This window comes from Salvelinus sp. IW2-2015, unplaced genomic scaffold (genome assembly GCF_002910315.2).
Source record: "Salvelinus sp. IW2-2015 unplaced genomic scaffold, ASM291031v2 Un_scaffold358, whole genome shotgun sequence".
In the NCBI taxonomy this organism is placed as follows: domain Eukaryota; kingdom Metazoa; phylum Chordata; class Actinopteri; order Salmoniformes; family Salmonidae; genus Salvelinus; species Salvelinus sp. IW2-2015.
In genome coordinates, this window is record NW_019942548.1 from 402,084 (window position 1) to 416,155 (window position 14,072).

Sequence of the window (14,072 nt, forward strand, 5' to 3'; positions counted from 1 at the left end):
CGGCGAGAACACTGAGTTTTTCAGCAAACTGTGCGCATGGGAACACGGCGGTAGAGATCTGCGCTTTTATGGTTTGGCAGCAGGGAAAATGGCAATGGTTTCCTTGCAGCATCTGATTCTCCCACAGGCACAGTTTAGTTTTAAAGGCCCTCACTGCAGCGTACATGTCTGTGATGATGCGCCCCCGCCCCTGAAGCTGCAGGTTCAGCGCATCGAGATGGCTCGAGATGTCACAGAGAAAGGCCAGCTCACACAGAAACTTTTGCTCCCGGAGCTCTGCTGTATCCTTCCCTTTGGTTTCCAGGAATTGACATGTTTCCTCACGCAGCTCGAAACATCTGTTCAGTACTTTTCCTCTGCTTAGCCATCTCACCTCTGTGTGATACGGCACGTCTGCGTATTCCGAACCACACTCCTCTAGAAAAATTTCAACTGGCGGTGATTCAGACCTTTGGCTCTTATAAAGTTAACTACCTGTGTTACTGTGGTCATAACATGTTCCATCTTTAGGGCTTTGGCACACAGTGATTCCTGATGTATGATGCAGTGGTAAACAGTTAGCTCACCTGCACAGTTCTCTTCCCGCATCTTCTCCCGAACCATGCCCACCAGTCCACTCTTTTTACCGCACATCGCTGGCGCACCATCTGTCGTTAATCCAACGAGTTTATCCCACGGCAGCTTTATTTCAGTTACACATTTGGAAACCTCCTCAAAGATTTCCTTTCCTGTGGTTGTGCCATGCATTGATTTGAATCCCAATAGCTCCTCCGTAACACACAGATTTGAGTCCACTCCACGGATGAAGACTGACAGCTGAGCAGTATCAGATGCGTCGCAGCGAGGGAGAACAGCGAGGGAGAACGCAACGAAATCTTTTCCCTTTTCCATCAGCTGGTCATACAGATTGGTGGCAAGATCACATGTGTGATCAGCTACTGTGTTCCTGCTCAGGCTCACGTTTGAAAATGCTTGCTTTTTCTCTGGGCATACGAGGTCACAAACTTTCATCATGCACTTTTTCACGAACTCTCCCTCATTAAAGGGCCGGGCTGATTTTGCGATCTCTGCTGCCACTATATAACTAGCCTTTACAGCAGCCTCACTTTGTGATGTGGCTTTTTTGAACATATTCTGTTGTGAAACCAAACTTATTTTAATCTCCTCTACTTTCTGGCTCCTTTGAGTCATGTCCAGGTCCTTGTATTTGTCATGGTGTTTCGTTTCATAGTGTCGTCTAATGTTGTACTCCTTACTTACAGCCACGTTGACTCCACAAACAAGACAAACAGGTTTGTCTTTTACATATGTAAACAGATATTCTGCCTCCCACTTGTCCAGAAAGCTCCTGTTTTCTGCCTTTCTTTTCGCCATTTTTGGGAAGGGATAGCGCGCTGACAGTTGTAGCGTCTATGTTGCTATGACTACTGTCACAGAGGAGAGGGCGTTTCTGGGTCCTGTCCTGATTGGCGCGCGAAAACAACAGCAGAGCATTATGGGATTCGTAGTATTAGCGGTGAATGCGCTGTATAATACCGGCGGGCCAGCTCTAGTAGTAATTTGGTATTGTCTCGCGGGCCAAATTTGGCCCGCGGGGTAAGTTTGACGGGCCAAGTTTGACACCCATGGTCTAAGGCATTGCATCGCAGTGCTAGCTGTGCCATTAGAGATCCTGGTTCGAGCCCAGGCTCTGTCGCAGCTGGCCGCGACCGGGAGACTCATGGGGCGGCACACAATTGGCCCAGCATTGTCCGGGTTAGGGGAGAGGTTTGGCTGGCAGGGATGTTCTTGTCCCATCGTGTACTAGCGACTCCTGTCGTCAGGTGCACAGTGTTTCCTCCGACATATTGGTTAACCGGGCAGTGCGGCTTGGTTGTGATTTGGGGGACGCACGGCTCTCGACATTCGCCTCTCCCGAGTCCGTACGGGAGTTGCAGCGATGGGAGAAGACTGTAATAACCAACTGGATACCACGAAATTGGGGAGAAAAATAAAATATTTGCCACCAATGCTCCTTATAGGACACATCACTGCACTCTATACTCCTCTGTAAATAGGTAATCTCTGTATACCCGTCACAAGACCCCACTGGTTGATGCTTATTTATAAAACCTTCTTAGGCCTCACTCCCCCCTATCTGAGATACCTACTGCAGCCCTCATCCTCCACATACAACACCCGTTCTGCCAGTCACATTCTGTTAAATATCCCCAAAGCAGGGTCGCTGTCACGTTCCTGACCTGTTTTCTGTTGTTTTGTATGTGTTTAGTTGGTCAGGACGTGAGCTGGGTGGGTATTCTATGTTGTGTGTCTAGTTTGTCTGTTTCTATGTCCAGCCTAATATGGTTCTCAATCAGAGGCAGATGGTAATCGTTGTCCCTGATTGAGAATCATATATAGGAGGCTTGTTTTGTGTTGGGATTTTGTGGGTGTTTGTTTCCTGTCTCTGTGTTTGTGTTCTGCACCAGATAGGTCTGTATCGGTTTTCACGGTTTGTTATTTTGTTTGTTGTTTGTAGTGTTCACTTGTTCGTTATTAAACATGTTGAACACTAGCCGCGCTGCATTTTGGTCCTCTCATTCACCCTTGGAAGAAAGCCGTTACAGTCGCTCCTCTTTTTAGTTCGCTGCAGCTGTCGACTGGAACGAGCTGCAAAAAACTCTCAAACTGGAACGTTTTATCTCCATCTCTTAATTCAAAGACTCAATAATGGACAGTCTTACTGACAGTTGTGGCTGCTTCATGTGATTGTTGTCTCTACCTTCTTGCCCTTTGTGCTGTTGTCTGTGCCCAATAATGTTTGTACCATGTTTTGTGCTGCAACCATGTTGTGCTGCTGTCACGTTGTGTTGCTACCATGTTGTTGTAATGTTGGGTTGCTACCATGCTGTGTTTTCATGTGTTGCTGCCATGCTATGTTGTCGTCTTAGGTCTCTCTTTCTGTAGTGTTGTGGTGTCTCTCTTGTCGTGATGTGTTTTTTTATTTTTAATCCTGAGGGGGAAAAGGTTTGGTCGTGCCCTCTTCACGACTGTTTTGGTGTGTTTGGCCCATGATAGTTCATTGTTGATGTTGACACCAAGGAACTTGAAACTCTCGACCTGCTCCACTACAGCCCCGTCGATGTTAATGGGGGCCTGTTCGGCCCGCCTTTTCCTGTAGTCCACGATCAGCTCCTTTGTCTTGCTCACATTGAGGGAGAGGTTGTTGTCCTTGCACCACACTGCCAGCCTGTACTGCAGGGCCATCACCAGAGTTCCATAACTTTTGGGGCCAAAATAGATAATCCTGTTCTAGATTGATACACTATATATACACAAAAGTACGTGGACAACCCTTTTATATTACTGGATTTGGCTATTTCAGTCACACTCGTTGCTGACATGTGTATAAAATTGAGCACACAGCCATGCAATCTCCATAGACAAACAATAGAATGGCCTTATTGAAGAGCTCAGTGACTTTCAACATGGTACCGTCATAGGATGCCACCTTTTCAACAAGTCAGTTCAGCAAAATTCTTCCCTGCTAGAGCTACCCCGATCTGTGCTATTATTGTGATGTGGAAACGCCTAGGATCAACAACGGCTAAGCCGTGAAGTGGTATGCCACACAAGCTCACAGAACGGGACCACTGAGTGCTGAAGCACGTCCTCGGCTGTCCTCGGTTGCAACACTCACTACCGAGTTCCAAACTGCCTCTGAAAGCAACGTCAGTACAATAACTGTTTGTCGGGGGCTTCATGGAATTGTTTTCCATGGACTAAGATCAGCATGCGCAATGCCAAGCGTCGGCTGGAGTGGTGTAATGCTCACCGCCATTGGAGCAGTGGAAATGTGTTCACTGGAGTGATGAATCACGCTTCACCATCTGGCAGTGCGATGGACGAATCTGGGTTTAGCGGATGCCAGGAGAACGCTACCTGCATGCCAGTCAAGTTTTTCCACACAGATCTCAACAAACCATTTCGGTATGGTTTTTCCCCAGACTGTTGCCACAAAGTTTTAAGCACAGAATCGTCTAGTATGTCATTGTATGCTGTAGTTTTAAGAGTTCCAGCCACTGGAACTAAGGGGCCTAGCCCAAACCATGAAAAACAGCCCCTGACCATTATTCCTCCTCCACCAAACTTTACAGTTGGCACTATGCATTCGAGCAGGTAGCGTTCTCCTGGCAACCGCCAAACTCAGATGATTCGTCAGTCGGACTGCCAGATGGTGAAGCGTGACTCATCCCTCCAGAGTCCAGTGGTGGCGAGCTTTATACCACTCCAGCCGACGATTGGAATTGTGCATAATTGATCTTAGGCTTTTCAGCTATGGAAACCCGTTTCATGAAGCTTCCAAGTTGAGTCACAGCTCTTCAGTAAGGACATTCTATTGCCAATGTTTGTCTATGGAGATTGCATGGCTGTGTGCTCGATTTTATACACCTGTCAGCAACGGTGTGGCTGAAATAGCTGAATCCACTAATTTGAAGTGGTGTCCACATACTTTGTTTATATAGTGTATGTATTGGATAGGGGCACAATCATTTGGGCTTGGGCTCATTAAATGTTGTTAATGTCGGGCTCATAAAATGTATTTAATATATGGCTCATCAGGCTCAGGTAGCATCAGGTTTGAATTTTCATGCAGATCAAAGCTCAAATCTGGGTTACACGGSAGAAAAATGATTTATTCTCGGGATGGAACATTTGTCAAATACAGGGAAAATATTCAACCCGAATGTGAATTTAGCACCTCTTCCCACTACTAGAGTGGACTAAGAACACAACACGAGCCACTGGACATGTGGTAGGCCTGATGTGTTTGGCACCTTTAAACAAACTACCTTCAGACAAATTAAATGAAGAACACTTTCAGTGATGGATACAAGCAAGTTTTCAAACCAGTTTCTTTATCAATGTCTTTGTTTTGTGAGTTCTATTGTGCACCACACTTTATTTGTCATCACTATTTGGTGTTTTTATGAAGGTCAGAGGGGTCTTACCTCCTGTGTGCATCGGGGTCTTCTGAGGAGGGCCCATTTTTACGTTGGACAGCAGGGCCTGAGGTGAGGAACAGAAACAGATTTTCAGCTTTTAGAAAAAGACAACCTGTATGAAAGGACATATATTCTTGTGTATCGTTGGTGTTTGTGAATAGTTTCGTCACATGCCACACCCTCCCCTGCAGTAATAGAGATATATATTTAGCATATTGAATGTAGGTTACATACAGTATAACAATAACCAACAGATACATAATGATGTAAGGGTCTGGTTCGCCTCAAGCGATAGTCACAACAAATGTTATGTTTTATGCACCCCTCACCACACTACCCAAGTACTGTATATGCTGTTACCTATTAAACAGTGCTTTATCGGTTTATTCAGATCCCCATTAGCTTTTGCCGAAGCTGCAGCTATTCTTCCTGGGGTCCACACGAAAACATAAAACACGACAAGTAACAAGACACTGATAGACAAGAACAATCACACACATTTAAAATACAACGATATACAACTAAATGTGTGTAGACTGTGTGTATCAAATAGACTCCGGCAGCAGTGTCTATTTTGCCTGTGGGTCTGTCTTTTTACAACACTGAGCACATACTATACTGTATTTGTACAGTATAGAGGTGCTGATATGGTGAGATGTGTCAATTTAGTTTAACAAGAAGTCGTGACAACCACACTATTGCTCATGGATCTGCCTTTTCTAGTTGAATTTAAAAAAAAATATGACAATACGACCTAACAGCCAAAATAACCGCCTCAAATGCAGACAGGGCTTTGACAGACAGCCAGTTAATTCCATAAATTGCATGCTGGGTCAAATGGCATGTGTCATCTCACAAGGGAAGTGTGTCCCTCCCCCGTCCTCCCTCTTGCTGCTACTGTGTATCCTCACGCACTCCTCTCCTCTAAATTCTCCTGAGAAAGACATAGGATTAGCCATGGCATGTCTTGGTTGTTGACATTAGGATATTAGCATTACCATGGCGTTCAAGACATTAGCACTAGACATTATTAGTATGTCTTGCTTGTTTACGTTGGAAGTGGTTTATTGTTGTCTGTCAGCTTATTTTGACATTAGGAATTATTTTACAAACATATGCCTGGTTTGGAAACCTGCCCAGGCATAAATAGTTGTCCTAAAGATGATACTGAGACTTTCTGAGACAGTCTTAATAAGTACAAGGAGTTCATGTCTGGAGTGGGGTGGATGCAGCGTAACCTGGTCCGAGATTTGTTTGTGCTGTCTTGTCAACTCCTATGTGGTCATTGGCATGACAATGACCATAGGAGTTGGCTATCCAGTACAAGCAGATCTGGGACCAGGCTATGCAGGTAGGAATAGTCAGTTGTGAAACACACCACACGAGGTGCTATTCCTCTGCCCTGATAAGACAGACTGTGTTTTTCCCCATAGCATGATTGATGTAAATCACAGGCATTTCCACAGGAAACCTCAACTAAACAGGGCCAGCAGCACAGTGGACCAGAATAGACCTGACCTGACCTGCCCTGCCCTCCCCTCCCCTCCCCTCCCCTCCTTCCTATACACATCTGGGTACAATTTCTACACTGCATTCTGTATTCAACACAACAAATGCATGAATCCCAACCTTCCTTAAATCGCCAATCCTGAACCAGATTCAAGGGCAAACATGATTGTATTGGATTGAATGTAATATTCTTAATTTCGATTGGAAAAACGTCTAACTTCACCAGTCTTTGTCGAAAAATATTCAACACCAGGATCAACAATGACGGACATAGATGGACAATGGCCCAGTGCAAAACAAAAAAACCCAGCGGACAAAACTGTCATTATGACATCATGGTGATGTATACTAGACATTTTTAGACATCTTTTTAGTGACCAGATAACCAAAATAGGCCGTCTTTGCTTGACGTCGTTATAACGTGCCTTGACGTTACTGTGGTAGTGTATACTGACTGGGTTACTGCATAGTGTGAACTAAGTGGTTACTGAGTCATAACCTACTGCCCCAACTGAGGATGAGACCCTATTCTGAGACCGAGCAATTAACAAGGGCTATCCGGGAGACCACGTATTTCATATCAGGAATGCCGAACAATAAACCCTAGACGCCCCTTTGCAACACCTGAGCGCCCTTGGGTGTCATTTCCGCTGGGTGTGTTCGGCATGAGGGACACATGGAACATCTTTATATGGATACTGCTTACCCAGTGAGCACAAGATGTTGAAAATACTTATTTTCAACAAAAAATAATTATTTTCAACCTCAGAAACAGAGACGAGTCCTTACCATATCCAACCATCTGTAGGTTTGGAATCTTGGTTTGTTTTCAGAATTCGCTTGACATTACTGATTTATTCCAGTTGGCTTTATAATAGATTAATCTAATTCTTAATGAGCAACTAAGGCGAGGATGTTGGCTTCATTTATGCTGATGGCTGTTTTTTAATAAGGTACTGTAACGCTTTCTAAAACCAGATTAATTCCCAATCCCAAACAGTCTTTCATGTTTCATCTCCCACAGTCTCATGAAGGGGAAATATTTTAATATTCTATCATCATCAAACAGAGCCAATCATAGGCTTCACACTTCTGCCACCTTTTTTCAGAAAATAGCGCATAAATATAAATCATGCCCTACTCTACATCGTTTCATCACTACACTGCCCATGAGGAGTTTAGTTGTGTGTGTCCCTGTCTGTGTGTGCGCTGCTCTTCTTTGTTCTCTCAGCCTGCAGCTCTCTGATAGGTGATGTCTTGGGATGTCTTGTTTACATTCTTCTTGACACTACTCTGAACTCCCCTTGTTAGCAGCTGATAATTATCTGTAACGCTTTGCACCTAATGTTAGCACATATCCAGCTAGAGCTTATGTCATAAAACAGCCAAAATACTCATCATAATCGCCATTGAGGGCAGTAATCTATGATGGTGTCTATGAGCCAGTTACTCCAACCTGATCTTTTCACGGTTTTGTTTGGAATACATGAAACCAAGAATTTGAACTATATACTGTATACTATTTGCGATCAAAGGAAACCATTGCAAAGCTAATATGCTATTTGATGCTATCTTTTGGTAGACATACTTTTGTAGCTACTAGGGATGCACCATTAATCGGTGAACATATCGGAATCGGCCGATATTAGCTAAAAATGCAAACATCGGTATCGGCCCGATGTCTAGTTTAACGCCGATGTGCAAAACCAATGTCAAAGCCGCCGTGCATACCTATATAACATAAAATGTTGCGCTACACGTGCAACACAGCATTCCTAACCTAGTCCACAATGTCTGCTGTATGGATTGAGCATTCAACAAATCGAGCAGTCATTTGAAAGAGTAAGAAAATTTCAGCGAGACAACTCAAAGGCAAAATCCATTTACGCCAAGATTATGTAATTCACTGCCCTTGCCAATCAACCGTTCTCTGTCGTGGGGGATGTTGGTTTTCGCCACTGGTCGAGCACCGGTACACACTACCAAGTGCGCTATTTTTCATACGTTGCCCTACCGGAGTTACACAGTAATAGCGTCACTGCTATTAGCTTCACGGCATACTATGGAACAGCATTTGGGTCTTTGCCTGTCAAAAAAGATACACGTCAAATACCACTATTTGACGCGTTAAATAAGTTTTTAATTTGACATATCAAATAACAGTTCTATTATAGAATGTTGTGTGTTCTGAATTTGCACATGCAAGCCAAGCACCACCACTACTATCAGTAGCACTGTAAAAGCTATACAAAAAGATCTGCAAACAAGCAAACACCGGTCACGAACGATGTGTTTACAATACCGCAATGGTAATAAAGCATTATTTGTTTGACTGCAACTTCTGGGGTAGCTAGCTAGCTTTAGCTTGGTACCTAGCTAGCACCAATACAACCAGCCTGAAAACAATGACCAGTAGAAACTGCAGTCAATTTCATTATTCTTAGCAATGATTTAGGAATTCTTGTGAGTAAGTATTAGCTAGGTAGCCACTTGTTGTTTGCCTAATGAAATTGAACTTCAGTTCATGAAAATAAATAGTTAGCCAGCTACTTAACCCTGTTGCCCAAAGCGATCATTATAAGCAGCCAGCTAGCTTCATCTGGCTAGTGCGCTCGACCAGACCGGGTTGTGTTGTGAAGCTAGCCACAATAAGGATTGGGCACAATAGTGGAATTTGCGGTTTGCCTTCAAAATAAAAGTACCTATTTGAAAGTGATGCAGAAGGTTACAATTGGTGGAATCATGCCATATTTAGACTAAATAATGTTAAACAAGATTGGAATGTGAAGCAATGAAATGGGGTATCAGTCTACTTGGTGACACACACAGAACACAACTGTGAAGAGCTTCCGCAAATATTAGCATTGTAGCTCTTATCACGGGACTGTGAATGTGTGAAATCCCGTCCCCAGTCAGCCTATTGGGTGTATTGACATTCATATTGCACTGTACAGCTTTACCTAAGGAGTGGGGATCAATGAAATGGGGTATCAGTCTACTCAATACAAAATATATTTTTTCCCAACGTCCTCCTCAGAGTTATCATGTAATAACTAAGTAAAAAAATGTATGAACGCGTTCAATTATGTGACGTGTAGTCATAGTCAGGTCCTGATTGGTCAACAAGCTTACTTGACACGTCAAATAGTGTTATTTGACATATCTTTATTGACACGCAAAGACCCAAACGGCGTTCCATAAAAATCCTGTGTAACGATTTTCCTCCTCCTCTTCATCCGAAGAAAAAATGACATTATATTTATTTAAACAAGACAAAAAACGAACTATACTTGATACTAAACAAAATAACAAAACGATGTAGACAGACCTGAACGTAAGAACTTACATGTAACGAAGAACGCAGGAACAGGAAAAATGACTACACAAAACGAACGAACGGACAAACAAACCGAAACAGTCCCGTGTGGCGCAACATAGACACAGACACAGGAGACAACCACCCACAACAAACAATGTGAAACCACCTACCTTAATATGGCTCTCAATCAGAGGAAACGTAAACCACCTGCCTCTAATTGAGAACCATATCAGGTCACCCATTAACCAACATAGAAACACATAACATAGACTGCCCACCCAAACTCATGCCCTGACCGACTAACACATACAAAATAAACAGAAAACAGGTCAGGAACGTGACATCCTGGTTGAGAATAAAACAACAGAACAAATAAACAACGAAACAGCACAGCAAGTAAGTGAAAGAAATAGGTTTTGATTATGTTTTAGTGGTAATGGGGACATACGTAAATGCCAACAAAATAACTTTTTGGTCTGTGTGTGTGTGTAACCTTTATTTAACTATGCAAGTCAGTTAAGAACAAATTCTTATTTATTTACAATGGCGGCCAAACCCGGACAACGCTGGGCCAATTGTGCGCTGCCCTATGGGTACTCCCAATCCCGGCCGGATGTGATACAGCCTGGATTCAAACCAGGGACTGTGGTGACGCCTCATGCACTGCCTTAGACCGCTGCGTCCGTGTGTGTGTTAACTATTTAACTGTACTAGAATGCTTAAGGCCCCTAACATTTTAAATATCGGTTATCGGTATCGGGTGTTTTGGCAAGGAAAATATTGGGTATCGGACAAAAATGTAATATCGGTACATCACTATTAGCCACTTACTTTCAGATCCAGACACAACAAAGTAACTAAACATAAGATACGTTGGTATTAGGCTGGTAAAGAGTTGCCTGATATTACAAATACAACAATGTGGACCACTCTAGTCAATATCACTTGGCAACTGCAGCCTCACAGCCTAGCGACTGCACAATGAAATGCTTTTAGATTAGTACACAATAGCCAACCATTAACACAATCAAGGGTTATTATGAACGCTATACAACACATCTACATAGTAGATGACATAGTAGATACAACACATCTACATCTGCATAGTGATTTCCAGAACATCACCTCCCTATTTTAGCCCTACAATGCCACCCAGAGAGATGTTGCCAATTCCATCAGCCTCACATTGCCAGCAGCACCATCATGCAATAGATCACCCTGATTCCACCCCTCCCTCTATCACCTACTCTACTTACTGAGGGTGATCTTCGCAGAAGTGCACCTTCTGATAGTGGCTGGTGACATCTCTGGAGTAAGAATAATCGTGAAACCCTCTCTGCTGTTCTTACAATGTCTTTAGCAAGCTATTACTGTATGCAGTATACGTACTAACTATGGCTTCTAGTCAGGCAGYTGGCCAGACTACTCGAATAGCATTAGCCACGAGTCGGGTGATCCAACATGGGACCCCAGTAGCATGTATAAAGCAGGAGAATGCCTGCGACTGCGTTCCCTGGACCGAAGAAGCACCTTGGGTTTGCTTGAGGAGCCCCATAGCTCAGCTCACCTCCAACGTGGCCCACTCCGGTCACCTCAAAGGTTCCCCCAAAAAAGGAGAGTGCCATGTGAGATTTGGCGGTCTAAGACAGTTTGGCTCCATGGGTATTTTAGCCAGGCTGTGCACCAATAGGAAGGCTAGGGGACGGAATGGAGCCGTCACCGGACTTCCCCTCCCAACAGCATATAAGTAGCAGCCTGTAACAGGAGAGGCACATGTGCTATTTGTTAAGTATGGGTAGAGTCAGGCAGGCTTCATATAAAGACCTCACTACATTTCTGTTGTCATAAACTAGACAGGATCTCCTCTAACTACAGGTCTTTACATTGATGTGTGCAAGTGTCTTTCCTGGCGTGATAGTGTTCATAGTTGTAATGGTTAGTTTGGATAGTGTTGCATTAGGCATGTATTATTGTCACAACTGTCTGCAATCGGCCCTCATACTTTATGCTTAAATGACCAATGACCAGGCTACTGAACATATCTAAGTTTGGCAGCCTGGGCCCTAGCCTGGGTTGTGTTCAGTAGGGAAAAACATTTTGAAACTAAGTGAAATGGGGATGTACTATTTGAACTTGTCCAATAAGGCCTTTTAAATAATTTTCCGTTGCATAACATTTTTAAACGTTTTGCTACAATGTGCCCTACTGAACACGACATAGGTCACTGAGTTTATAGTCTAGCAGGGTTCTATGGTTTGTTTTGTATTACCAATTTCCCACACACTGCTGAAAGATTTCACCCTGAGCCATAGAGATATACTAGTTATGGCTCTGTTTTCACCTTAGAGCTTGATATCCAGCAGAGGGAGGTAGAACGGCGGCAGGTAGCCTCATGGTTAGAGTGTTGGGCCAGTAACCAAAAGGTTGCTAGATCAAATCCTCGAGCTGCCAAGGTAAAAATATGTTGTTCTGCCCCTGAACAAGGCAGTTAACCCACTGTTCCTAGGCCGTCATTGTAAATAAACATTTGTTCTTAAATTACTTGCCTAGAAAGACTTGCCTAGAAAGAAAAAATAACTCAGTTGAGATCAATCCAGCAACCAGACTGACTAGCACCTACAGCCCTAATGTCATTGGCTGAACCAAGTGTAAACTGAAAAGGTTGAAATCCTTTCTGAAAATAGATTATATCTATAAGATATCTTATACCTGGTCATTTAACATATATTATATCTTACAACAACCTAAACATGTTCAACAAAATATTTTGTTGATCCAACAATCCTGGGATGATAGTGGAGTTAAACTGGCCACAAATGACTGGATAAAAAGATTTGCATTTTGTGTTGAGTACAACTGACAATTAACATTCATCAGTTTCAGCTACGGCTAAACCCTTTGACTGTGACATAAACAGACTGACATGCAGGTTACTGCCACACTGGAAAGGGTCCCACCTCCGTCTTGCGAGCTGAGCATATTGAGGGCAAACATCATGGCGGTGGAGAAGGTGGTGGCCTCCTCCTTGCTGGCGAAGTTGAGACCGTACACCTGCCTGGCATCACGCCACTGGTGGAAGGTGGGTGTGGCCTGATTATACTTCAGCCCCTTTACTATGGAGTAGTTGATCACTACCTGAGAGAGAGACAGCCAAGTACTCATCATTCATTCATTACTTGTCAAATACTATTGTCAGCTTAGATCAGTGTACAAGATTGAATCCCATCAATAGTGCCATAGAGATTACTGGTACATTTAAAAAACATTGTTTGCTTTTTTATTTTTATCACAGTGCTGAATTTGAAAGAGATTGCATAAGAGATGGACTCTATCTCTATTATTATCCTTAAGCCAGTGTGTGTGATGAAGATGAATAGGCTTGCAGTGTGACATGTCTTCCCCCATATCTACGTCACATATGTAGGTCCATAGAAATGACTAGAACAGACAAATTCACCATAGAAATGTGTGTGTGTGTGTGTGTACCTGCTGGTCCTGTAGTTTGACCCCGACCACGCGGAAGGTGTTGTTGGCCGTGTTGTGGTAGATGTTGATGCGGCTGAAGCCCTGCTGTCCCGGCTTGATTGGCACCCACTTCTTACTGGCGTCATCGTACACCATGACCGARGCGCGGGCTTGGCAGATACTCTGTTCACTGTGGGGGAGGAAGACACAAGGGTTAGAGGTCAACAACAAAGACATAGGGTTAATGTAAAAAAAAAAAAAAAAAATCCTCAATTTCGTTCTGAGAACGTTTTACTCTGGTTCCTTGAAAGTTTCCCTGGGAGGTTTTATTAACACTATGGGAACAGAAATGATGGGTTATTTGGAGGTTTTTGTATAACTTCCTTAAATCTTTCACTGAATGTTTCAATAATACTTTTAATAACACTGCTAGCTTATTTTGGGTTCACGTTTTTGAACTACAAGCACAGATAGAACACATGCAAATTCCTTTCCTTAGCCATTAATCATGCAAACACGTTTCTTTTTATTGTGACACGGCATCAGTGAGAATCAAACCTATTATCTTATGTTCTCTGTCTATGGAATTAGTCCACTGGGCCACCAGGATGGAACTACCATGCCATGTTTTATACGCATACAAAGCTGTTCAGTTTAATTGGCGAGAACCGAATGCTGAGAACGGAATGTATATGTTTCTTTGTTGTTTAAACCCCTTTTTTCGCCCCAATTTCGTGATATCCAATTACAATCTTGTCTCATCGCTGTAACCCCCCCAACCACCTCAGGAGAGG

At 43.3% G+C, this 14,072-nt stretch overlaps 2 protein-coding genes across 5 annotated transcripts in view; both read right to left on the bottom strand.

Moving 5' to 3' along the window:
- The window catches only part of LOC112068301 (ena/VASP-like protein), a 57,856-nt gene extending 44,383 nt beyond the window's left edge, over nucleotides 1-13,473 (bottom strand). Inside the window, exons 1-3 of one of the 4 annotated variants that reach the window (XM_024135405.2) lie at nucleotides 13,300-13,473; nucleotides 12,771-12,948; nucleotides 4,992-5,049 (exon numbers count right to left, since the gene is read on the bottom strand). In XM_024135405.2, coding sequence (XP_023991173.1) covers nucleotides 4,992-5,049; nucleotides 12,771-12,948; nucleotides 13,300-13,434 — 371 coding nt within the window. In that variant the 5' untranslated portion in view covers nucleotides 13,435-13,473. Of the gene's footprint in view, nucleotides 1-4,991; nucleotides 5,050-11,069; nucleotides 11,508-12,770; nucleotides 12,949-13,299 lie in introns of those variants that run through there. The other 3 variants (XM_024135402.2, XM_024135403.2, XM_024135404.2) reach the window with 3 other exon arrangements.
- Nucleotides 8-1,565, bottom strand: LOC139023907 (general transcription factor II-I repeat domain-containing protein 2-like). The gene has a single exon (XM_070438096.1). It carries the CDS (start codon nucleotides 1,372-1,374, stop codon nucleotides 418-420), a length of 957 nt encoding a protein of 318 aa, XP_070294197.1. The 5' UTR covers nucleotides 1,375-1,565; the 3' UTR covers nucleotides 8-417.
- Nucleotides 13,474-14,072: the final 599 nt, after the last annotated feature.

Excerpts from the sequence above, each read along its gene's own strand:
- LOC139023907 (XM_070438096.1), bottom strand. The coding sequence starts at position 1,374 with ATGGCGAAAAGAAAGGCAGAAAACAGGAGCTTTCTGGACAAGTGGGAG.